The sequence below is a fragment of the Phascolarctos cinereus genome, unplaced genomic scaffold (assembly GCF_003287225.1).
Source record: "Phascolarctos cinereus isolate Bilbo 61053 unplaced genomic scaffold, phaCin_HiC Scaffold_9;HRSCAF=440, whole genome shotgun sequence".
Taxonomy (NCBI): domain Eukaryota; kingdom Metazoa; phylum Chordata; class Mammalia; order Diprotodontia; family Phascolarctidae; genus Phascolarctos; species Phascolarctos cinereus.
This window is the reverse complement of record NW_027556402.1, coordinates 18,253,940-18,281,035: the sequence shown is the minus strand read 5'-3', so window position 1 is coordinate 18,281,035 and position 27,096 is coordinate 18,253,940. Positions and strand designations below refer to the sequence as shown.

Below are 27,096 nucleotides of genomic sequence, written 5' to 3'. Positions count from 1 at the left end.
TTGCATTGATAATGATGACAATGAAAATTATTATTAAGCCTTCTTTGTATTTTTGATTTTCCTTGATCCACTAGCTAGGCTAATTTACTTTAAGTGGTTATGGATTTCATTTAGGACATTATTATTTCAGTTAGGTGGTTATCATTATCAAGCAAGGAGTAAGACATGAGGCATGTGTTCACTAAGTCATTTGCTGTTGTCATGGAGAATTTCCAACAGAGTACAAACAGAAAAGGGATTCCCTAGAGATAGTGAAAGATTCTTTAGAAAGATTCTCCTCTTTATAGATGGCATCGTGCTGATTGCATCATTACCTGGAAAATTTCAAAGCCTCTTAAATGTGATTCGTAATCACTTAACAACTTAACCTAACTCTCAGACCAGGAAAAAAACCAAGTGTGTGGAAAAGGACAGTTGTCTAGACTATGATACGCAGAAGCATTGACCCATCAGTATATACATCTTATACAGACACTATGGTTAGATGATAAATTATGCCCAGAATAGGTGAGGAGGAAAAAAGTAGGTTGGATGTCATCTGAGAAATTACACAATACTGACAGGAAATGCTATCCACATTCAGTGGAAGAACTATGGAATCTGAATGAAGATCAAAGCATATTATTTTTGCTTTTTTATGTGATTTTTCCCCCTTTTGTTCTGTTTTTTCTTTCACAACATGACTAATGTGGAAATACGTTTTCATGATTACACACGTACAACCCATATCAGATTGCTTGCTGTCTTGAGAAGGGGGGAAGGAATGGAAGAAGGGAGGGAGAAAAATTCGGAACTCAAAATCTTCTAAAAATGAATGTTGAAAATTGTCGTTACACGTAATAGGAAAAAATAAAATACTATTTACAGAAAGAAAAAGAAAGAAAAAGAAAGAAAGAAAGAAAGAAAGAAAGAAAGAAAGAAAGAAAGAAAGAAAGAAAGAAAGAAAGAAAGAAAGAAAGAAAGAGAAAGAAATCATAAAATACTTTTAATGACTCCAAGCTTCTTCTTGAAACAAAGGGCCATATTTTTAACATCAATATTCTTTTGGTGATGTCATGGTTTCAAGTCATGGAATAATAGCATTATCTCCAAAGAATTAAAATCTCAGGTCACCCAAAGGGAATGGCAAGATGAATGAAAGATAAAAGTAGGTGGTAACATATAACCAACAAAGAATTACACAGAAGAAGTGATGTAAATTCTTTCCTCAAAGAGATACATGGACAGATAAGGAGGTGATTTTGTCATGCAGAAAGAATGAGGGCTAATTAATGATCAATTAATATCCCTAAATGTCAAACTACCTGGAAGAAGATCACTAGAGTGTGAGTTCAATCCTTTGGATGTTGTAGAAAAGGATATGGACAAGAGCTGAACAGAACAAGAGCCTTGCTAGGGTTACAATCAACCCCATTGGAGGGAATCATATAGATTAGTTCAAGGATCTTCTGAAGTACCAAGATACTAAATTATTTGTTAGGCTATCAGACCGGTATTATGAGAGGGGAAGGACAGATTTGAGAATGAGATTTTCTGAAGATGGAGGATCTGCAAGCAGAAAAGCTAGGGATAGAAAAAAATTGGGGATAAATCAGGGAAGACTATAAATGGAGTAGACGACATTTGAGGCCCTTTCCCATTCTAGGGATCTGGTGCTATGTGCCTAGGGCTGCAAGCCAACAACATCGAATCCAAAGTCTCTATAAACTGTACCCCCTGGGCCAGGTCTTTTTAAACTTCTGCCCTCGAGCCTCTGACATCTTGAATACCAACTCGCCATGTTCCAAGGAGTTAGTGTAAGACAATGATAGTGTGAAAACTCTATTGGGAACAGAGAGCCCTTTGAAAGAAGCTTCTCAAGTTGATTGTGGCAATAATGTCAGAAAAAGGAGCAGAAAGTTTTGGATTAGTCATTGGGTTCTGCATGATGGAGTTCATAAGAATATCCCCCAAGTTGCTGCACTGAATCGCCCATTTCCTCTGCTTTAGATACACTCTCATTAAAGGGGTGGCCCCAGAGATGCTATGGTCATGATGACGAAGCTACAATTGTTAAGCTGGAGGGGACAAGAGCTCAACCATCTTTGAACATTCTGAGAATGAACTCAATCCTACACTTCCTAAGATGGGCAGAAAGCCTTTGGGAGAAGGTTCAGAGATCGATATTTGGAGGAAGTAGAGAGATTTAATTTTCATGGGTCCTGAGGATTGGTAGCACTCTCCATTTGATTAAGGACTTTCCCCAATTTCATGAAAATAAAAGCTATGTGAAAGAAGCCAAGCTTAAAGTGTATCTTGTATTCTGTCTAGTTTTCTCTTATTTATGTTTCACCAAATTCAACATTTGAAGCAAAAATTGGCAACAAAGAGCTGATATCCAAAAATATATGCAGAACTGATACAAACACATAAGAATAAGAGGCATTCCCCAAAAGATAAGTGGTCAAAAGATATGAACAAGAAAATTTTAAAAGGAAAAATGCAATTTATCAACAATCATATGAAACAAACATGCTCTGAATCATTAATACTAAGAGAAATGTAAAGTAATACAACTCAGGTTTTATTGCACATTCATCAGACTGGTAAGATCACAAAAGAGGAAAACAGTAAGTTTTGGAGGGACTGTGGGAAGGCAGGAACATTAATGTACTTTTGGTAGAACCACGGATTGGCCCAAATGTTCTAGAAAACAATTTGGAATTATATTTTAAAAGTCAATAAACTATATATGCCCTTTGACCCAACAATGACTCTACTAGCCGTAAACAGCAAGAGGTTGAAGACAGAAAGGTCTCAGCTATACAGAAATACTTTAGCATCTTTTTTGGGGAGTGGGGTAATAGCAAAGAGCTGGAAGGAAAGTGAATGCCTTCATTGGAAAGTGGCTGAATACAATACGGTATATAAATATAAAGGAATATTACCATGCCACACAAAAAGACAAACATGAAAAATTTAAAGAAAACAGACAGACAAAGCAAGAAAAACCAGGACAGTTTATATGATGACAACAATAATGTAAAGAAAACGACATTGATAAACTTCAGAACTTGGACACATGCAGTGATTCATTGTGACTTCTAAAAATGATGGTGAAACCAATCGTCAACTGTGATTATCTGTTGCAAGAGAGAGTTCTATTGGGAGTGGCCGGCATTGGAAAGTGACAGTTATATAACACTAAGAAAGGAGCAACAAGAAAACATTTTAAGAGAAAAAAGTTAAAAATGACTTTGGCAGCCATGTGAAAGATGGATTGGTGATCTTAAACACAAGAGGCATAATTACAAATCCATAAAAATTTATTTAGATGACAATCCATCCCAAAGAATCAACATTTCTGTTTGTTACCAGCAAAATAGAGCAAGAAGAGATAGAAAGAGAAATTCTGTTTAAAACAGAGTATGAATATTTGTAAATCAAGTCACCAAGATACACACAGTAACTATATTAATATAATTATATATTCTTTAAAGAAGAAAAATGAAACAGAATCTATATAAAACCAAGGGCCAGCATTATCTGCAATGGGGATAATAATAATGCCTTTCCAATAAGACCAGGAGCAAAGCAATTATATTATTACTATTCAGTAACTATACTAGAAATGCATATGTGCTAGAAATGCTAATTATAGCAATGACAAGAAAAAGAAATTGAAGGAATGAGCATAGTCAAAGAGGAAACAAAATTATCACTTTTTGCAGGTGATATGATGGTTTCCTTAGAGAACCCCAGCAAGTCACCTAAAATGCTAACTGAAACAACATGAGCAATGTTGTTGGATATAAAGTAAACCCCCACACACCACAGTGATTCTACCATGAATCTAAGTCTGGCACCTTATCTCCTATGCATGATGCCTCCTTTACCTATTATCTCCGTGTTCTTTGATATGGAGGCTCCTCAGATTTCCTTATCAAATACTCTTGGGTATAGGAATGGGGATAAGACTTGTGATTTCATTAATATAGGGCACTCCCCATTGAGAAAGCTCCCTTAACCAATACAATAATCTTTATAAATGCAATAGTCTATATATAAACAGACTTTATAGTCTTAGGGAGTTTCCTAAAGCACTGAGGAGCTTGACTTGTCCAAGGTCAAATAGAGAGCATGTGGCAGAGACAAGACTTGAGCCCAAGTCATAGTGGCTTCGATAATAGCTCTCTATCTTTTCACAATACTGCCTCTCAAATCTTCTTAATCACCTCAAATCACAGGATTAGGCCCTCCCATTTCACAGATGAGGATACTGAGGGCTAAGAGGTGAAGTTGTTCATTCAAGGCTGTAGAGGTAGTGCCAAGATGTGAAACCAACTTTTCTAACTCCATGTTCTTTATCCCATACTCCCTGAAATCTTCTTAAACATTAGTTGAAGTCATTTCACAGAAAAAATAGATAATTAACTTCACAATGGTATCTCTAGATGAACTTGAGTGCCTCAAAGAATGATTTTTACATTTTTATGATATTCTGGTGGTCTTCAGTAAATGATCACAACTGGTTTCCTTTTACCACCTCCGCCCCTTTAGGCTAATTCAAAATATTTCATCATCACATTCTTCATTGTCATCTCCCAGGTATTGTATCAATCTCTCTGAAACATCATGTGACTCCTCCTCCTATTCTTACTTCTCCAAGATGGGATTGCTTCCATGTATGCTGACAGTCAAGTTAGGACAATGATCCGACCCTGCCTGTTTCAATTACGCTATTTGAGAGAATTATCTCCTTCTCTGATACCCATTCCCAAATCCATTCGTTTATTTCTCACATATTTACATGATGGCTTATTTTTTGGGAAGATATAGCCTTATGACCACAGACCTTCCAGAATGATACTCCTCCTAATCTCTCACCCCCATCCCCATCCAAGCCACCTAGGGAAAGTTAATCTACTCAACATTCAAATAAGCTCAGGGCTGTGCTGGCCAGCTGATGATTGAAAGATGTGTACTAGCCTCACCCCCCGTCCCTTAGCCAGCCAAAGACTGATCCCTCCCTGCCTTTGACTCTCAGGCAGGGCCAGGGACTGCCCATATACCCAAGAATCCCCCACCCCCTGCTTCTTGCTCAGGGAATGATATTTAAATCAGCAGCACCATTGCTGCTATGAAGAGTGTGACAAGCCCTATAGCTCCTCCCAGAATTCTTGTGGTTGATCCCCAGGTTACCCAACCAAGCACCATTCTCTTCTGGCTAGCACTCCTAGCTCCCTCACATCCATCCACTGTCAGTCAGTCCCCTCTACTTCATCGGTATCAAACTCTGCCCATCCTCTCTCTTACTACCATTTCTCAGCAATCTCTCATCCTTTGAGGTTCACTCAGTCCAGATCTTCAATGCTGTTCTCTACTAGACCCTAGATCATTCTCCCTCCTTTCTCAGGAATTCATCCACGGGCTCATAGTCTTTCTCTCCACAACTTCCATCCTCCTTCCTGGGCACTTCAATTTACATTTGGTTTTTCCTTTAACTTTCGCTGCTTCCTGGATGATCAATATGCTCAATTCCCACGAGCTGCACCTTACTACACTATAGCTCCACCACATAGATATGGTAATTCAGGAGTATGCTACAGCCAGCCACCATCACTGGCTAACTGTTAAATTTTCAGCATAAATTTTCATTTATGCCCCAGAAATTGGCAAATGTGACCAAGTAGAACTTTATCGTTTTATTCATTGTCTAGGCTTAAGAAAGGAATGGAAAAATATTAATAATTAATAATCTAGATTGAACTTAAAAGCATTTTGTACATTTTGGGTTTGTTTGGATTTTTTGGTTTTCTTTTGTTTTGTCTCTGAGAGCCCGTTCTTAAACACTTTACCAGAACGCCACTGACCACAACCCGCTTCTTACTATCACCCACCATCACTCCACTATTTGTAACGTTCCTCTAATCCTAACCTTCTGCCCTTCCTTTTCCCCTGAAGCTTATTCCTCACAAACCTATTACCTGCCCTTACTGCAACTTCCAGTCACCACTTGTTTTCCCAGACAGAACCCCAATTCTAGACTTACTTTCCTCCCTTCAAAAACTTAAATATAGAACTCATCAGTTCCAACTTTCACTCCCCTCTGTGTCCCCTGCCCACTGAGCCTCGTGCCACTCCGGCTTTTCCAAATTCCAGACTTGGATTGCAGCTACTATCTGCCTACTCCACTGCCTAAAAGTGGATGGAGGATGTCTCACAGCTCGGTTGACCTAACTATAGGTTTACGTTATTTAATCTTAACTGGGCCCCCCCTTCCTGCTTCATATCAATCCTTTTGATTCTTCTCTCATTGATTCTTCAGCCCATTCTCCTCAACAAATGTTCCAAGTCTCCTGTCTTATTCAATTATTCAATTCACATGACCTCTACTCCCTCCTTCGCGGCAGAGGACCTCACCAAACTATGCATTCCAGATCTTCTCATCATCATCCCTGGCTGTCACCTCCTTCGTTCTGTCTCAGACGAAGGAGGGGTCCCTCTTACAAACACACCAATTCTTTACTTATGCCCCCAGTCTCACCTTCTCCCTTCTCCTTCAATATGTTGCCCCTTCAATTCCTCCACCTGTCCCTAATTTTCAATCTTTTCTTATCTCCTGGCTACTTCCCTACCGTTTACAAATCTATCCTGGTCAACAGCCAGCATCAGTAAGATCTCAAGAAAAACGTTTACTTGATCCTACCGTTCTCTCAGGTTATAATTCTATATCTCATCCCTTTCACAGCTCAACCCCTAGTCAAAGCTTCTACACTCACTGATTCCACTTGGTCACTTCCCACTTATTTCTCAACCATTTGCAAGCTGGCTTCCAACTGCATCATTCAGCTGATGCTGCTATCTCTTAGGCTACTAGCAATGATTTACGGGCTACATCTGATAGTCTTTTCTCAGTCTTTATCCTTATTGACTTTTCTGAAGCATTTGGCAATGTTGACCACTCCCTCCTCCGAGCTGCTGTCTCCTATTTCTTCTCTTACTTATCTGACTTCTCCCAACACACCTGCTTGATTCATTTCCCTTATGTTGTCCATTCTTCTGACAACTTTTGTTTTATATCATCTTCCTTTCCAAATGTATTCCTCCCTCTTTCTCTGCTCAGTGAGACATGCTTAGTAACAAAGATTTGAAAAGAAAGGGGAAAATCTGATCTGCTCAATCCTTTTTTCCCCTGTTTGCTCACAGAGAGAGAAAACCGTTAAATGACAGAACAAAAAGGCCAAGTATTTACTATGTGCCAAGGTCTGGGCATACAAATAGAAAAAATCAAAACAGTCTCTGCTTTTAAGGAACTTACACTTCTTTCTTACTATCTCATTTTATATATACATATGTGTATACATATATATATATACACACACATGCACACATTGTATATGTATTATATATGTATATATAGTATATATTATATTTATATATAGTAAACACATTATATATTATAATATAAAATATTAAATGTAATATAACATTAAATATGGGCATATTACTTACATGTATGTATGTCTAATACATAATATAAATACATACACATTATTTGCATATGCATATAATACACACATTTTATTTGTGTTTATACATAAACATGTAAAATATATACATAACATGTGTATTATATATAAATAGTATTTATATGAACATGTAATGGCTAACCACTTCAGCATTGATGCCAAGAAAACTGCAAGTGGGGTCACGAAGAGTTGGGAATGACTGAAATGACTGAACAGCAAAAATATTACTATATATGTATATATCTGTATGTATACATATATAAATCTATGAAAATATATGTATAATATGTGATCTATGTTTTAAAACATCAAAATAAAAACAAAAAAGTAATGGGAGAAATATCCTAGCACCTAGAAGAATCAAGAAAGGTTTCGAGTAGGACGTATAATTTGAGCTAAGCTTTGAAAGAAACTAAAAGACAGAAATGAAGAGGGAGTGCATTCAAGGCATGGGGAAAAGCCAGGGCAAAGGGAGGGAGACAGGATATGGAATGTGCTTAAGGAACAGCATGAAGACCAGTTTGGCTGGAATGTAGAGTGAGTAAAGGGGAGAGACATACAATAAAGTGGGAAAGATTGGGGCCAGTTGTTAAGGCCCTTGAATGCCAAACAGAAGATCCTGGCAGGCTTTTGCATTAAGCTGAATCTAATAGGATAAAATTCATTAGGGATAAATGCAGCCTCATCCTTGGATTCAAATAATCAATTTTACAAGTCCAAAATGGTGGAGGCCTAGTTGTAGTGGAGTAGTTTCTTTTTTTTTTTCTTTTTTTTCTGTTTTGGCAATTGGGGTTAAGTGACTTGCCCAGGGTCACACAGCTAGTAAGTGTCAAGTGTTTGGTCTGAGGCTGGATTTGAACTCAGGTCCTCCTGACTTCAGGGCAGGTGCTCTATCCACTGCCACCTAGCTGCCCAGGAGTGGAATAGTTTTCAAATGTAAAAACAGGTGTTAAGAGGGATATAGCCCTTGGGCATGTGCATATGTATGTATATATATGTATGTATATGTATATGTGTATATGTGTATATGTATATGTATGTATGTATGTATGTGTATATATGCGTGTATACATGCACAGATGTGGAACAATGAATAAAAACATCCTCTAGCTTTGGCTAGCAATTCTGGTGTTTAACTCTCTAATCAGTGATCTATCTTATAACAATCCACTTATTTTGCTGAATTTCTCAAATTGTCTTTGTGAATGGTCTTTTCCTTCATTGATGGAATGTATTAGATTGTTCTTTTTCAGTGTTCATCTGTCTTCTTTTATCCTAATCATAGGATATAGACCCATATCTATATGATGCATAGATCACAGTCTTTGTTTAGGGACATAAGAAAAAGGGATACAACTGGTGTCTATTGTTTTCATACAAAATGTCTTCAGGCCAAGATTAAGACAAAGGTGTGTGGCCAGCGTTCCACATATCTAATTGGTGCCCTCTGGTGGTAGGAATATGTCAAGGTCCATAAATCAAAGCATTCTGTATCTTTGATCAGGGTGGTTTCCATGTAGGAAATTGATTTAGGCTCACAGTTTTCGTAGCTAAAGGGGACCTTAAAGGTTAATTCTTGCCTTTGGCACCCAAGCATCCCAGAGACATTTAATGATCACAGTTTCTTGAATTTGTTTAGCTCTGTGGTTATTTTATTATTTTATTTTATTTAACTGTCCTGGATACAGACCATTACCAGAATGCTATACTTGGGCTTTAACTCCAAAAGGGGAGGTTTACTTTACAGCTGAGTTCTCCTTTTCTTGACATCCATGCTTCAACTATAGATTCAAATTTTTCTATTCTGTCAATTATTTTTTCTGTGAAGGATATAAATTCTGCTTTCATGATTCTTATTTCTCTTTTAAACCATTTAGGAACATCCTGCTGTGGTTCCATGCTCTCCTGAGCATCCTGAGGGTCCTCTCTCTCAACAGATGCTGATGAATTTTCCTTCATTTTGCAATACTCCCCAATTTCCACTCCCACTGTTCCTTTATTCTCTGGCTGAGGTCTTTTGTAGCAAAGTGCTGCTACAATTGCTCATTATTGTAGAGATCCTCATTGATATCTCAGTCTGAGCAAATATTCGTTGTTCAGCATTTGGATCTCCTCAGCTCCATTCATGTATATATGAAGGGAAAGGAAGGGTTGGTGTCGGGGTGTTGAGCTGAGTTCCATCCCAAGCATCTCAGCCTGCTAATGAAGCCCTGCTGTTGAGAGGGTGCCAGGTAATAGTAAAGAGATGCTGAGTTAGGGGTTAGGAATTAGCCTTCTCTACAATTCAAGTTGTTGTTGAGTTGTTTTTTTTTTAAACCTTATTTTGGATGTTAGTGTCCTAGACTATGGAAATAGCTGAAATTGCTTTATCTCTGTCCATAACTTACATTTTGGAAAGGCTTGAAAGGCTATGAGGATTAGAGAAAAGATCTAGTCCTATATCTTGTAGGTTGCGAAAATCAAAAGTCTATGTAATCCCCATCTTCCCAATACCCATTTGATATGAGGTCATAAATGCCATCAAAGTCATAATCTTCAAAATCACAAGCTGCTAATGCTCAGCATCAATTAGCCATATAGTTATATGATTCCTAGGGTACTGCTTTTCCTAATTTATAAGCTTTAGGGCTGGAATTATTCCATTGATAACATCCTGATAAATAGCAATAAGGAATATGAAAGCATACTAAATTCCCCCCCACCCCCACCCTCCCCAGTACTTCTCTAGGCTATATATCGGGATTTTAGGCTAACGTCCTTGGTCCAACCTGAATGAAAAACACTTATCTGTCTTTCTTTATGAATAATTCAAAATGCCTTGCACTAAGTCAGAGGTCAAGCAACTGTAGCCCATAGGCCAACCTGGCTTGCCACCTGTTTCTGTATAGCCTGCAGTGATTTTCACATTTTTTAAATTGTTGAAAAAAATATCAAAAGAAGGATAATATTTTGTGATACATGAAAAAATATATGAAATTCACCGTTCCGTGTCCACAAATAAAGTTTTATTAGAACCCAATCATGATCATTTATTTATGCATTGTCTATGACTGCTTTCCCCCTACAATGGCAGAGCTGATAGCTTCAACAGAAACCGTATATAACACTGTCATCCCTTCCCACTGCTGCTCAGCACACTACAGATTGCAGTGACATAGTTATAATGATACCATTTTCATTGCCATGTGTCACCATGTCATGACATTTTATTTATTTTTATTACCAAAGCATACCCTCCATATCAAAACAAGAAAAGAAGAGAGAGAAAAATTATCATTTTTGAAGTTGAGAAGTGAGATTGAAATTTTTTCTAAATGGGAGGAACCACTTCAACCTCCAACCACTACAGTAGAACACTGAATGGCTTTAGAAATTAGCTTTTGCTTCAAGTTTCATGTTTCTTAATGAAGTCAACTTAAAGTTAACTAGGCAAAATAGTATTTATATGTAAAACTTATACTAAAGTTAAATCAATTCAGTGAACACTAATATTTGAATCCTATGTCAAGCTGCTTTATACACTTTCGGTAACATCAAGAGTTAAAACAAAAAGTGATGTCTCCATTCCCAAACAAATTTGCAGCAGATATGTTTTCTGAGCTCAAACTACAGTTCCAGAAAAGTTTTTTGGGCCTCGATGCAAATACAAAAGAAATGTCCATATTTCACAATTCATTTAACTGTTCAATTGGGAAGCTTCTGCTTAATCTTCAACTGGAAGTGATTAATGTACAATATAATGATGAACTAAAAGCAAATATCAAGAAAAGAATCTAACAGAATTTATAAATGACTTCTAAGCAATGAATATGTGCAATTAAAATCATACACTCATTGACTGACAGCAGTAGTTGGCAGTATTTCTCGGTATGAAAAGGCATTTTCAAATTTGAAATATAGCGGCAGCTGAATTGTGCAGTGGATAGAGCACCCGGGTCAGGAAGACCTGAGTTCAAATCCAAATTCAGACACTTATGAACTGTGGGAACCTGTGCAAGTCATTTAACCTGTTTGCTTCAGTTTCCTCATCTATAAAATAGGGATAATAATAACACCTACCTTGCAGGGTTTTTGTGAGGATCAAATGAGATATTTGTCAAAGTGCTTAGCCTTTAAAGAGGATATGACTTTCCCGAGGAAATACAAGTGATTCAGCTGATGTTTCAACCCAGGTCTCCTTATCCCAAAGACAATATTCTAATAAAATAGATGACCAGAAGTTCTATTTCCTATCCTGATGCAACTCTATCTGCCTGTAAATATATGCTCACAAGTTTACTATAAGCTAAAAGCACATATTAAGTGCTTATATGAATGTTAGTTATTATTATTACATAAAATCTCCCCACAGATAAGATTAGCAGACAAATATTTGTAATTGATTTTGATGATAGGGAAATGTTCTCTTCCTCCCCCCAAAAATCATATTCTTCTAATAAATAGACCTCTATTATAAAAATTGTGCTGAGATATGATTACATTTTGAATTTTACCAATATTTTATTTATAAATAATTTTTATTTCATCAATTAAAATTTTGTGAAAAAAAATTTTCTCATACTTTCATAATAACCTTGATTTTTGCCTTTTGTCCAGCAAGGCCTAAAATATTTACTATCTGGATATTTGCCAAAAAGTTTTCTGACCCCCTGCATTATGTCCCTTTTCCCTCCAAACCAAAGGTCTAACCACTTTTTTTTTTGAGAAAATTGGACTCTTTTCCCTGAGGATACAATTAGGACAGTGATTAGATATAGTCCAGAGTCCCTTTGGTAGATGCACTCAAGAGCAGTTTCCTTGGTTTCTAGTACTTCAGTAGATCAGATTAAAAAAGAGAAGAAGATTTTGATGACTTCTGGAAATGGTCAGAACTCTTGGGTTTACTTTGCACCACATTAAAAGGAAAATCCTTAGAGGGAGTGTCAGAAGGGAATTCAGGGAAATGATTCTCTAAAGCACATTAATATTTACAGTAACTACTGTTATTCTGAGTCTATTACGTAAACTGTGAACCCTGGTTCATTCTTGACTGGGGAAATGTGCCTAAAGTTTAAGAATGTTTCAAATTGTAACTCCCAAATGGCTTGTGAGAGAGAAGTTTTGGAAAGTAGGATGAATTTCTATCCCTTTGAATTCTTTCCCGATCTAAGGAGAAAATCCTTAGGATTAGTTTTACTTTAATGGAATGGTTTCCACCAAACACATGTTACAAATTCAGAGTACAGGCTTTTCTTCCATTGGACTTACCTGCAGCTACTATGATAATATCAGCCAGTTGTGTATGGATCTTCAGCTGCTCTTCTGGAGTATATCTATGCGTTATCGTCACTGTTGCATCACCTGAAATGAATATGTAATAACTCCCATTAATATTTACCAAGATTGTGGCCATTTCATTATACATACAAGTAGGGAAGCTACTTCTATTCAAGACATTCCTTTGACATGAACAGTAATTTTTTTAGGCCACTAAGATACCATTTCTTTCATGAAATCCAGCCTCATATGAAGTCTCTTGGCAGTATAGATCACAGAATCCAAGATTTAGAGCACACAGGGGACATTTACTCCAAATCTCTCACTTTAGAAGAGGAAGAAGAGGGTTAGAAATTTGCTTACCGTCAAACAGGCAGTAAGTAGCAGGATTTGAACACAGGTGTGATAACTCCAAATCAAGAGGTATCCTGCCTACACCAATACAGTTGAGACCCCTTGAGTTGTCTAGACGTGATATCAAATTCTCAGGCTACAATAATGGAACATAATCTCTTACAAGTATTACTAAGAAAGGAAGGCTTGTGGAAACTGTACCTGTCATCCTAAGAGCAGCCTAACTAGGTTTGGACAAGTTCATTACCAAATAGGTTTCATGGTGATGAATATTTCGACTATAGCAATACCTGATGGAGTCTCTACTAGGCCATAAAGGACCTGTATCAGTAGTCTTCAGGGTGGCTAACATCTCTCTATTGACATATTAAGGGAATGAAGCAAAATACCATCAATGGAACCTGCCAGTATCTGCAAGGTTCCACACCAGATTCACTCATCCCTTCGAAGCAGGTGAGAAGGTACATTTTTTCATCTCTATTGTAAAGTACATGTTTTAATAAATACAAGAAGGTGATGGCCACACAAATCTAACTTCTTTAAATTTGTATTTTTCTTCTGAAGGTTCCTAGGATAATGACACGGACAGGTCCATGTCTTCATCCATTACAAACCCATCATCAATGACTTTGGAATTCACCTCAAGGAACAATCTAAATATGTCCTCCATTCATTGGCTTTAGGCTAACTCACTAATTTCAGCTCTGTCTACTCTCCCTGATGTTTTAGCACACACTTGAGGCCAAAGGCAAGGGCAGATTACAATGGAAACCAATCATATTGAAACACAGTATTAAAAAAAAAATAGTTCATGGGCCCAAGGTTTTGAACTATTTTCTAAAGGAATCAAAATCTACAAATTTCTCCCTAGGTAATTTGTAATAACAAAATATTTGCTATTTTAGTATAGCTGGCAACACAATAATGAAATCTGGCTTTTTTTCATTTTTTCTATGTAGCTCAGAACAGGTGGAATGAACTGATCCCTAAGGTTAAAATTCTATGATTCTAGGTCTAAATTCCATGCTAACCCCTTCTTCATAACTGGAATCTACTCCTTTAATCATAAGTAAAAACAGAAGTGGGAATGGTGGGGTGATGGGCTGTGGACCCTGAATTTTCCCATACATTTTCAGCTGCCCAGATTTTGCCTAGGGCATATGGCCCACCCCAGCCCACCTTGATCACTTAATTAGCTTATTTGATACTCTTCAATCCCATCTAGACCCTTTCTCTGTTGCCCCTGGGCCCCCCCCCCCCAGGCTATTTATTACTCCTTAATTCCATCCAGATCTTCTCACTCTCTTTTCTTGTGTATAAGTATCAGTTTTATCTCTACTAAACCTCAGATTTACTAAGAATCTTGGCCACCACACTGGTGTTATAACAAAACCTCACTACTTTGACTTGAGTGGTTAAATTCTTTCAAGGCAGACTCACCCTGTACCCTTACATTTTGGGGTTCCCAGCACTCCAAACCACAACAGAAAGAAGACTGCCCATGCAATAAGGAGAACTAGGTTTCTCTCTAAATCTGTTTCCTCCTTTGACCAAGGACAAAAATTGTACACTTACTTCAACAGAATTGTTGTAAGAAAAGTGCTGCAGATCTTAACTCCATAAAATCTGAATAATTATTATCAGAATGGGTGTGCTCCCTTGTGATCAAGGGCAGCTACATATATTGGGCGAGGGGAGGGGGAGAGGAAAGAACATAAGGGTAACCACTACATAGGAAGCACATTTAAAACATAAAGAAAAAAAGCACAGTTAAAATGAGGGACTAGAATAAAATATGTTATTCTTCAAGCAGTTCCAAAAAAGCAATTGCAACCTTTTTTTCAGATAAGGCAATGACAAAATTCATACTGCCAAGAGAGACAGAGTAATAAGCTTTTATTTATGTGGGTTGGGTGAGTCGGTGGATAGATACAGAGAGGCAAAAAAAAAAGACAGAAAATAGCTTTAATGAAATATTAAAAACACAGAAGAAAGCAGAAGAAAGTTCAAAGAGGTACACAGACATGTGGATTAAATTTAATATACACTTTTAAAACTTTGTTATAGAAGTTCATAGTTTCATATAAAATTGTTGTTATTCATTGGTTCAGTCATATCCAACTCTTCATGACCCCATTTGGGTTTTTCTTGGCAAAGACAGTGGAGTGGTTTGCCACTTCTTCTCCAACTCATTTTAGAAACAAAGAAACTGAGGCAAACAGGGTTAAGTGACTTGCCCAGGGTCATACAGCTATTAAGGGTCTGAGGTCAGATTTGAATTCAGAAAGATGAGTCTTCCTGACTTTAGGCCTACTCCTCAATCCACTCTGCCATCTAGCTGCTCATTTCATATAAAATACTCTTTATTCTTTGTATATCAAAATGTTCATGTCATTCAAGGTTGTTATGTTCATAATTTAAATTAAAAAAAGAAAAATGAACAAAAAAAATCTCTGAGGCTAGAAAACATAATGAGATACTTAGCCAATCATAAGATACTTGGGTATCTACCAGGTATCTACCCTGAGGAGCACACCTGAATGAAAATGGAGATGCAGCGCTTTATTGGTTCTCAAGAATACATTGGGCTAGGGGCAGCTAGGTTGTGCAGTAGATAGAGCTCTGGCCTTGGAGTCAGGAGGACTTGGGTTCAAATCTGACCTCAGACACTTTAAAGATACTAGCTGCATGACCCCGGGCAAGTCACTTAACCCCTCCCCCCCATTGCCTCACCAAAAAAAAAAAAAGAGTATATTAGGCTAAGCATTATCTTTTGGAAATTTTGTGGGAGGGGTATAGAAGTAGGGTGATAAAATAGGCAAGCACAATTAAGTTTCATGAGTTGATTTCCTTACCAAAGCCCTATTACATAGGTGGTATAAGAATGATGATTTCCCATTTTACAGGCATTTGCTAATAGCCTGCTATATGCTAGGCACTGTGGATACAAAGAAAAGCAAAAGACAGCTCTGCCCTCAAAGAGCTTACAATCTAATGGGGGAAACAACCTGCAAACAACTCTATGCAAATAAATATAGACAGGATAAATCGGAGATAACCCACTTTGGTAACATTAAGGGGGATTAAGAAAGAAGTCTTCTAGGAGGTGGGAGCTCCCTTCCTGGGCTTGTTTTCTCATCTGTGACAGCAGAGCAACGGTGGTTAGATGTTCCCCCAGTACAAAATCCTTTTGTCCACAGTGAGACGGAGCCTATGCCCTGTCCTGCTCTGCTCTGAGACATTGTGATGGGAAATCTTCCTACCTCAGCTCAGGAATTTTATTGTCAGACTCCAATCCCAATTCCTGCCAGTTCTAAGAGTTTCAGGAAGTGATAAATAACTCTCCTTGTAAAAAAAAAATGTTGAGGACTTAGCCCTAAATTACCTGGCCCTCAAACTATCTAAGAGAGAAAAAAAAAATTCTCTTTGGCTTGAAGACAAAAACTGGAATAGCCCTAAGTCAACTCATGATGTCTGGAGGTTTTTCTGACAAAGAAAGCAGCATCTTGAGCTGGCTATCCTGAGCAGGCTAGACTTCATTGATGTCATTTCACTAAGTTCCACATTGAACAAAGTTAATCCAACTTCAAGGACTCTATTAGTAATGAATGAATATTTACTGCGTATAATTACTGCTCAGGCAGAGCCGAAATTTCCAAGCATGAGCAGGTCAGCAGTATCAGCAACTCATTATATTAATAGCGCTTGTCACCACCCTCCAAGGAACTCTGACAGAGGTGAAACACCCTGGTTTACCCCATTTGTAAAGCACTGGTTTTGTTTCTAGCAACAGAAATTAAATTGTGTTCCTTATAATAGCCTTTTTAATATAGAAAAGCATTTCTCATCCCCCTGACAATGTAATCACAGCAGCCGATTTGTGTTGCTACAATAAAGACAGGTTCCATTTTCCCTCATAACAGGTATCAAAAATGGTATTTATTTCCTTTGTTTGATAAGTCATCACCATGGATCTAGATGAGAATATTTTAAAAATTTAGAGAAAGAAAGAAAGAAAGAAAGAAAGAAAGAAAGAGAGGAAGGGAAGGAGGGAAGGAGGGAGGGAGGGAGGAAGGAAGGAAGGAAGGAAGGAAGGAAGGAAGGAAGGAAGGAAGGAAGGAAGGAAGGAAGGAAGGAAGGAAGTTAGGCAGGCAGGCAGGGAAGGAAGGCAGGGAAGGAGGAAGGAAAGATGGATGGAAGGAAAGAAAGAAGGAAGGAAGGACATTTATCAAGTACTTATTCCTCTATGCCAGGCGCTGTGATAAATGGGAGATACAGCTTTAATCAAAAAAGACCATCCCTCTGTTCTCAAAGAGTTAACATTCTAATGGGAGAATACAATGGAGGAGAAGAGCTGGAAGGTGGTGAGGGGGTGGGTGCCTGTGAAGGAAGAAACTGGAGTGTTCTACTTTCAGGTAAATTGAGATAAAAGGCTCATCTATCAGTGCTGGGGGTGCTAGGGATGGAGAGCTCTCCAAGGATGGATCAGGACGCCTTAAGAGGAAGACTCCATCACTGGAGGTCTTTAGGCAACCACTAGATGCTTGAGGATACTACAATTCAGTTATAGATTGAACTACATAGCCTTTGAGGTTTCATCTAACTGAGATTCTGTGAATCCCATCTTTTACTCACTTATTAGTTTCATGACCATAGCAAATCAGTAAACTAAGCCCAAATTTGCTTATCTGTAAAGCAAGGATAATAGCATCTGTAGTACCTACCTTAGACAATTGTTGTGAGTATTAAATGTGGAGACAGACACAGACAGACCAACAGACAGATAGATAGATAGATAGATAGATAGATAGATGGATAGATAGATAGATAGATAGATAGATAGATAGATAGAGACATCTTAAAGTAACATATACAAATGTCAGTCATGATCATTGTATCATTATTAACCAGAGAAAATAAAATATTGAGTGTGGGAAAATTGATTTTCAGATTTGTAGGTTCCCAGGTGGACAACTAGCCATTCCACCAATACCCGTCATATGTGCCTTCTTCCCATTCCCACTTCCACCTTTTAATACTTTATGCACAATTTAAGTCCAGCTTATAAAGCATTGCATGTCTATCTAAATACTGGTCTTTTTATCCCCTGCTAGATGCTAAATTATTTGAGGGCAGGCACTGTATCTAATTTATCCTTGCCCCCACTGCTCAGCAAGGTGAATTTGCTATGAGCTTGGTAAATGTTTGTGGAATGAATGGAGGAATGAAATGTTCCCATTTGAAATATACTTTAGCAATGTGAGTGGAGAATTATCAATGGAGGACTGAAGAGAAAGCCTTCTATAGGCGTAGCGCAAATAACCATCCACCAATATACAGGGTGTCCCAAAAGTCTTAGTGCGAAAATGTTGCGTGCTTAAAGCTGCACTAAAAGTTTTGGGATGCTTTGTGTAAATTAGTCAGTCTTCATTATACTCCGTGAGGTAAAAAGCATTAGTGTAAGCTAGAGTTAGGCAGTGAAATCAGGAATAATCATTCTTCCAGTGACTTTCCTGAGGGGCCCTGTAATTTCATTGTAATTTAAAGTAGGATTTTAAATTATCATTGACAAACACACACATATACATGTATATGTGTATGTATATGTGTATATTATATGTAATTTACGTGTACACACATAAATGTAAATACTCATATATATGCAATCTACACATGCATACATATGACACGTGCATATTGTGTGACGTGCGTACAACGTGCATTGTTTATATGCATATATACAGACACATACTTGCATGCATGCACATGTATGTAAATGTGTATGCATGTGAATATGTATTATGATAGGCACATATATACATAAATATCCATATGCTCGTATGTACGTGGGTAGGTGCATATAAGTACTCACATATCTACAGATGTGTGTAGATATGTGTATATGCATGTGCATATATAATGTGCATGCATAAATAAATAAATATATACATATATACAAATGTATATGTGTATATGTGTATCTATATAATACAGACACACATACATCTAAGTCCTCACATATACATATGTATATACATCTAAGTACTCACCTTACGTATATGCACATGTACGTAGGTGTGTATATATATATTTAATGGCAAGATTCAAACTCTGAAGTCCAAACACAGAAAACAAGATTGGATTTGGAGTTTGGAGACCTGGACTTTCCTTCTCCAGCTCATTTTACAGATGAGGAAACTGAGGCAAGCAGGGTTAAGTGACTTGCTCAGGGTCATACAGCTAGTAAGTGTCTGAGACCAGATTTGAACTCAGGAAGATGAGTCTTCCTGGACTCCAGGCACAATACTCTATCCACTGCGTCACCTAGCTGGGATTTACAACTGTAAAGCATTCTATAAACATATCTTCTTATTCATCCTACATTTGAATGAGTTTACAACCCCATGGCAAAAAAAAAATTAAGTGAATCATTAAAATCATACAAGGAAACAAGAACACAATTTTATTGCATTTTAATGCAAATTTTATATCGAGTATGTGTGGCTATTTAGAAAAATAGTAGGATTGCTGGAATAGAATATCTAGAGACATACCTCCAGGTCTCTCATGGTCTCCATCAGTGTGTAGAAGCATTGTAATGGGCATTCCGACGTTCTTGGATCTTCCAACCACAACCACATTTTTTCCAAATGTTTCGATTCCTTAAAATACAGTTTGGTTTGAAGGTAGAAAGAGTAATGAGAAGCAGTTCAAACGCCTAAAAGGTTGACCAAAATAGTCCCCCAAAACAGAAATTAAATTATTGCTCTGTGACCTAAAGACATAAATAAATGATTCCTCTCTGACACGTGGATAACACAACATTTTTCTTTGATAGTATTTGTTTTACTGCTATTTGTTCTTAATGCCATCTCAGGATTTCTCCCTTTGCTTCAAATGAACATGCAGGTTCTGTGTGATCATTGCGATGTACTTGGAGACTTGCATTCTAGTGGCTTATAAATGAACTGTGCTGCAGAAGCTAGAAAAACACCCTCTTATCCTGCTTCCAGAGATCTTAATTACATCGGACTCAAATCTATGTGAGGGGGGAAAAACCAGAGGACTTAGGGGAATATCTTACACAGAGCCCACACATCTAAGCTTGTGGCTTGAATGTTCCTGAATGTCTGTGTGACCTACCCTTTCTGACCCTCACTTTACTCAAGTCTAAAATATGGAGGTTGGGCAACACCATGTCTAAAGTCTTTTCCAACTCGACAACTCTAAAAACCGATGACTTTTTCCGGGACACTTTTGGTTATTCTTACATTATAGAATAGCTTATTAGGAAGAGGCTAGATGCCACCTGAAGCTGGAACTCTGAAAAATGGCAAAAGGGAGAAAAACCATCAAGAAAATCCCTAAAGCACACTGGGGCCACTTAGACCAGAGGCAAACAAACTGTCCTACATACCAGAATCAATAATGGAATTAAAGCAAAGAGGATCAGTTGACATTTAAAGCCTATGTATAGGATTTTGTTTCTAAGCACACAAGGGCATATGTAATGTAACACACTTTAGGCAGGAAAAAAAAGTAGCTAATATTTTTAAATGACTTTAGTTTTCTGGAAAATTTGTGCAGAGAGCCTCATTCTTTCAATGATATGATTAGCAGCTTGGTGGCACAGTGGATAGAGCATTGGACTTTGAGTCAGAAAGTCCTGAATTCAAATACATTAGCTATGTGACCCTGGATAAGTCATTTAAACATTCTGTGCCTCAATTTCCTCATCCGTAAAATGAAGTTAATAATAGCACCTACCTCCCCAACTTGTAGTGAGGATTAAATGAGATAATACCTATAAAGTGCTTTGCAAACTTTAAAGAACTATATAAATGCTAGTTATTACTATATGAGATCATAGGATTTACAGCTGGAATGGATGCTAGAGTTTCTTTAGCCCAATCTCCATTTAGAGATGAGGAAATGATATCCATAGATGTTAAGTTCCTAAGACTATAGAAAGTAAGTTATAAAAGCAAGGGTTCAAATCCAGGTATGCTCTATAACCCAGTCTTCTCTCCACTACACAAGAAACAAGGGAGGAGAGTACAAAAGTAAAGAACAACAGTCCATTTGGCCTACATCCTCCATGCCTTCTTTATATCTTTCTTTCTACATATCTTCTATTATAAGTCTTATTTTATAGTCATCATGAAAAAAAAAAGACCACTGGGAACATAGTTGTAGCTTATGTAATAACATCTGTTGCAGAGGATGAGGGAGATAAATTCTCTAAGAACTGAATAAGATTCTACAAATTAAATTAACATATAACTTAATAACTTAATGACTTCAGAGCAAGAGTAAGCATGGGGAAGTACGTTGAAAACTACTTGGAAAATGTGACTCAAGGTATATATAGATAAATAGATAGATAAATAGATGATAGACAGATGATAGATAGATAGATAGATAGATAGATAGATAGATAGATAGATAGATAGATAGAGAAGATAGATGGCCAAAGAACTGTAGGTTATACAGAAGTCTGATGTCCACATAACACAAATAGTTTCAAGAAGAAATTCAGATTTTTAACAGGGTAAATAGCTGAATAATATGATAAAAAATGAAATCATTAATGAAAAAAATGACCCATTGTTGACGTGAGAATCATTTATATATTAGCTATTTGTGTCCAGTCAGACCATTGACTTGTTGAGAAAAGATGGAAACAATCTCAGATTAGAAGACAACAAAAGAGAAGATATGGCATGCAATTAAACAACTCCTGCTTGACCTATTTAAACATATTATTCATTGATGCTGGAAAATTGGAAGTCAATATTCGTAAGGAAATAAATGATAACTAAATGAGGAGATCAAAATAATCTAGAAATTGCCACAGCCAGCAAACACTTGTTTTTTTTTCACAAATGGAAAGACATGGCAGCCAACGGCAATATTGTTGCAGTATATAAAATGTATTGGAAGGGGAAGGCAGAAGATTATGAGTAGTATTATAACATGAGTTTGCAGAAACTTTGGTAAAAGCCAATTAACCTGGATCACCCTGAAGACACTTGATTTAACTGGGACAAAGTCAAACAGATGAAATATGGAGAGGATCCATTAAGATTTCCATACCAAACTATTCCTCTATCAAAGGCATTCACATGATTGCATCTGCTGTAACAGTGCCTGAAAGAGGAAGTAAAAATGGCACTAAAAATAAGAAATGTGGAAAGAACATCTGGGCTAGAAAAAGCATAATACAGAGAATTCTGGTTAACAGAGGCAACACAACTTTGAGGGTGCTGAGGTATCTATTCTCTTGATATCTGAAAAAGAAGATACCAAATACCTGGGGAAAAAATCAAGCATTGAAAAAGGTAATAAATAAAATGGCAATAATTGCCAATCCATATGCCTACTTTCCTATTGCTACAAAATCTTCATAAGAATAATCAGCATGTCTATGGGAGAATTAATTCAGGGGCTCATAACCTTTTTTAGTGTACCTTGGGCCCTATAAAAGAAAGAGAAATCTATGGACTCTTCAAAAAATGTTTTTAAATGCATAAAATGAAATACATGTGATTATAAAAATATATTTAAATAGTTATCAAAAAAATTTTTTTAAAGAAACAAGCAAGTTCATGGACCCCAGGTTAAGAATCCCTTACTCAGTCGATATAGGTCTGAGAAGGGACCAAGAGTCCATGGACTCTACTTATATCCACAAAATGTCAATAGATTTAGCATAAGATTTCTAACACATACAGTACAATGGTGAGACATGGGCAAGAGTCACACAGGATGAGAAAGTGTGGATGGAAGCATCCATGTTGATAAGGTCATCAATCCATGAAAGCATTTTAAATATTCTTCAGATTTGCACTCCCATTTTCCCCATTTCTCAGATGTTAAGTCTGAAGTCCAGCAACTAAACATCTGTCAATCATATATGTTATTAGGACTTACCCGTTCTTTCAGTCAATATCTACTGAACATCTACCATGCCAGTGGAATGTGTAAGAAATAATAAATCAGTGAACAGCTTAGTATTTCATACCCACCCTACTCAGGTTATTTCTCTTTCTTTCTTTCTTTCTTTCTTTTTTTTTTTTTCTTTCTTTCTTTCTTTCTTTCTTTTTCTTTCTTTCTTTCTTTCTTTCTTTCTTTCTTTTTTGTGAGGGAACTGGGGTTAAGTGACTTGCCCAGAGTCACATAGCTAGTAAGTGTCATATGTCTGAGGATGGATTTGAACTCAGGTTCTTCTGACTCCAGGGCCAGTGCTCTATCTACTGCACCACCTAGCTGCCCCCATGTTATCAGTATTCAATTTTTTTTTTTTGGCTAGGCAATGGGGTTAAGTGACTTGCCCAGGGTTGCAGAGCTAGTAAATGTCAAGTGTCTGAAGTTGGATTTTAACTCAGGTCTTCTTGACTCCAGGGCTGGTGCTCTATTCACTGCACCACCTAGCTGCCCCTCCTCAGAGTTACGTACCTGTTCTCTTTATGATTTCCCAAACAGCACAGGCAGTGGCTGGTATCATAGAATGCTGATCCAGACATAGTCGTCCAACATTGACAATATGAAACCCATCTACATCTTTTCCAGGTGCAATTCCATTGCAGACTGTCCGTTCATCTATGTGGTCTGAAAGATATTCAAAATTGGCTCATTCATTTAGGAATCCTGGGAATCAAATTGGAAAGAATCATGCCAAGCTCACTCATTTAGGATCCTGGGGTTTCATGAATCATTTAATTTTTTGTCACTCCCTTGACATCACAAACAGTAATGAAAAACTATTCTTTAATCATAATCCACCTAGTATATGCAGTGTTAAGGACAGTTCTCTTCATCTTTCTGGACATCAATTTCATCATCTGTACAATTAAAAGTCGGAACTAAATGATCTCTAGGGTCCGTGTCAGCTCTAAATTCTATGATGCTATGAAAGTCCAGTGCCAGGAGAGGTCGGTCAGAATAAAAAAGAAGTCTTGCTCAATGATACAATATTTACCTTCCCTGAAAGAAACAACATCATTGATCTGGGCCTTGACTTTACTCATAATAGTTATAACGGAAGAGTTTTCTACTTCAGAGGATTATTATGAATTCCAATTAACAGGCATTTGGTAAAGGGCTCTGAGAGCCCAAGGGGAGAAAGATTGACAGATGATAAGGAATTCTTTCCCTCATTTTGAGTGTCTGCTCATGCCAATAAAATGCTTAAAGAATTTATATTCATAAAGCATTAGCATGATATAACCCCAACTATATTTACTTATTACTAAAATAATTAATTATGGGAGGAGACCAATATATGAATGCGCAGAAATGTTCACACATAGGCTATCTGTGGTGTCATTGTGTAAAATGAATAATAGGTGCACAAATATAGAACATCATATTATAAGATCTTATTATTCTACATTAAGTGAATTATGTGATTAATAGCATAATTCTTAACCCATTAATAAAACACCCTATCTGAAAGGCCAAAATGAAGTATCAGGCATATTAAAATTCCTTTGCTAATTATATATTCTACACTAGTTAATCGAGTCCTGCTTTTGACACATACTGGCTGTGTTGACCTGGGCAAGCTCCTTAATCTCTCTGTGCCTCACACAATTATCTAAAAGTACTAATTGAAAAGAAGGTGCCAACCTGCATTGGTGAAGAGGGTTTCCTTATCCATATGTGAATGAAATCATAAATCTGAACGAATTATTTTTTCAAGACATCACAGTTTGAGTCTAAACTTCATTTTTTTTCTATAGGCTTGTTTCCCCTCTAATTCGGTCCTTTTAGCTTTTAGACAAATAGAATGCATTTATTACAATACATTTAATAAGGCATGTAATTTCCCCCATAGGCAAGTTGAATTTATTTGCATTAGACTACTAAGATTTTAATAATATGCAAAAAATTAGTAGCTTAAATCCTATTTTTAAAGTAGTGTTCATGGAAAAGAAATCATACATTTCTAAATTCAACATTTCGCACTTATTTCCATAAATTAATTTCATTCAATGAGTTGTTAGGCAGCTAGGTGGCCTAGAAGATGGAGTATTGGCCCTAGAGTCAAGAAGACCTCAAACACTAGCTATATGATCTCGGACAAGTCACTTAACCCTGTTTGTCTCAGCTTCTGTAAAATGAGGACAATGAAAGTACCTACCTCCCTAGGGTGCTATGAAGAAAAAATGAAATGGTATTTGTAAGTTGTTTACAAACCTTAAAGCACTATATAAATACTAGCTATTATTATTATTAGGCACTTGAATTTCTTTTGTTGTTGTTCAGTGATTTCAGTTACCTCCAAATCTTCATAACCATTTGGGCTTTTCTTGGCAGAGATACTAGTATGGTTTGCCCTTTTCTTCTCCAGCTCATTTTACAGATGAGGAAACTGAGGAAAATAGGTGTAAGTGACTCACCCAGGCTCACACAGCTAGAGAGTGTCTGAGGACAAATTTGAACTCAGGTCTTCCTGATTCCATGCCCAGTGTGCCACTTAGCTGTCCCCATGAATTCCTTAGTCTAATTTAATTAGCTTTGAAAACAGTCTGTACTCATAAGGGACCATATCATGGTAAAATCAATGATCTTCCTTTAGAAGATAAATAATTTTAATCTAAATTTCATTATGATATTGAAAGTAGTTTTGCCAGTCCCTAAATTCAAACTGTAAAAGTTTCATGATTTTGTATTTTATTCAATAACTTTACAACCTGTTCATAAATTAGGGGTTGCCCTGTGCTTCTTTGTGTCATTCTTTGAGCATGTGATTCTTCCCCGCAACTAAAATGCAACCACATCCGCAGCATGGAGGGTGCCATAGTGCCTTGTACAAGACCAGGAAAATAGTAGGTGCTTTAAAGGTGCTTGCTGAATTTGAATGATGAGATCATTTCTAAGGTCAGTTTTAAAGTTACGTGAATCTGCCATGGGAAGCTGCCACATGCCCAGACCACCTCAGGCGGCATCTCTCCAGGAGGAAGATGCTAGAAAGTGGCTTCTGGAGAATCGTGTAAGGAAAGTATCTTGCAGAGACTAGAGTACAAGTGGACGTTAGGTAATTGGTTCTGATCAGTCAGACATGTGATGAGCATGAGGCTTTTTTATTAGCATTTTAAAGCCTGTCAGCTTCAGTCAATATTCTCTTTGTTTTTTGGGGGATCTCAGTGACTCACTCAGGGAGTCCAGTAAGGGGAATGGAATCTCCAACCTTAAGAGTTTGGAAAGGCTGGGTGAGTGAACCATAACAATCCAAGAGTCAAAGTATAGGTCGAGTGTCTCAGCCTTGATGCCCCAGGGAGCAAAATGTCATTTTCAGAAGTGACTTTTAGTACTTCAGCCCAATAGAATGACACAAGGGAAGTTGTACCCCAGGGGTGTTAGGGAAAGTATTTGTACATTTCTTCTTGCTGTATCTCTGATATAAATATCTTTTTGGTTAAAAAAAGTAATCAATTTTTAGTGATTGAATGGAATTTGGTAGTAGTCCCTGCCCCCCCACCAAGAGTGAGTATGGGGAAGGAACACAGCCAGAGAGAGTTCCGACTGATAGTGGTTGAGAAAAAATTGCCCTAAGCCTCCTGCCCTGCTCAGGGTATCCTGGAAACCTGAAGGGTTGATGTATGTAGCCTACTTGGCCTTGAAAGAGAGAATCAGAGAATTCCGCCACAGATCAGACACAAAGCCTAGTTAATACTAATCACACATGGAACAATGTTGCCATCTAGTGGCCTAATCCTGATAAAAATCAACTGAAACAAGTAGGACTTTTATTTGAACACTTTCTACAAGAATAAATGTACTTTTTTAATGAAAAAAAATTTAGTACAATACTTAGAAATTCGTGATCAACATAATTTATTTTAAATAAATTTCAGTTGATAGCTTTTATTTTTATACAACTTTTCCATTTCCATTTCCATATATTTCTTCCCTTTCTCACTTCCAGAAATACATCCCTTATAACGAAGAATTTTAAAAGTCTTACTTT

General features: G+C 37.2%; 1 protein-coding gene across 4 annotated transcripts in view; it reads right to left on the bottom strand.

Annotated features, from left to right (window-relative positions):
- MTHFD2L (methylenetetrahydrofolate dehydrogenase (NADP+ dependent) 2 like) overlaps positions 1 to 27,096 on the bottom strand; it is a 117,419-nt gene that overhangs the window by 58,423 nt on the left and 31,900 nt on the right. For all 4 annotated transcript variants that reach the window (XM_020988475.2, XM_020988477.2, XM_020988478.2 and 1 more), the window contains exons 4-6: positions 23,580 to 23,732; positions 19,676 to 19,783; positions 12,759 to 12,851 (exon numbers count right to left, since the gene is read on the bottom strand). In XM_020988475.2, the coding sequence (XP_020844134.1) occupies positions 12,759 to 12,851; positions 19,676 to 19,783; positions 23,580 to 23,732 (354 nt within the window). The remainder of the gene's footprint in view (positions 1 to 12,758; positions 12,852 to 19,675; positions 19,784 to 23,579; positions 23,733 to 27,096) is intronic.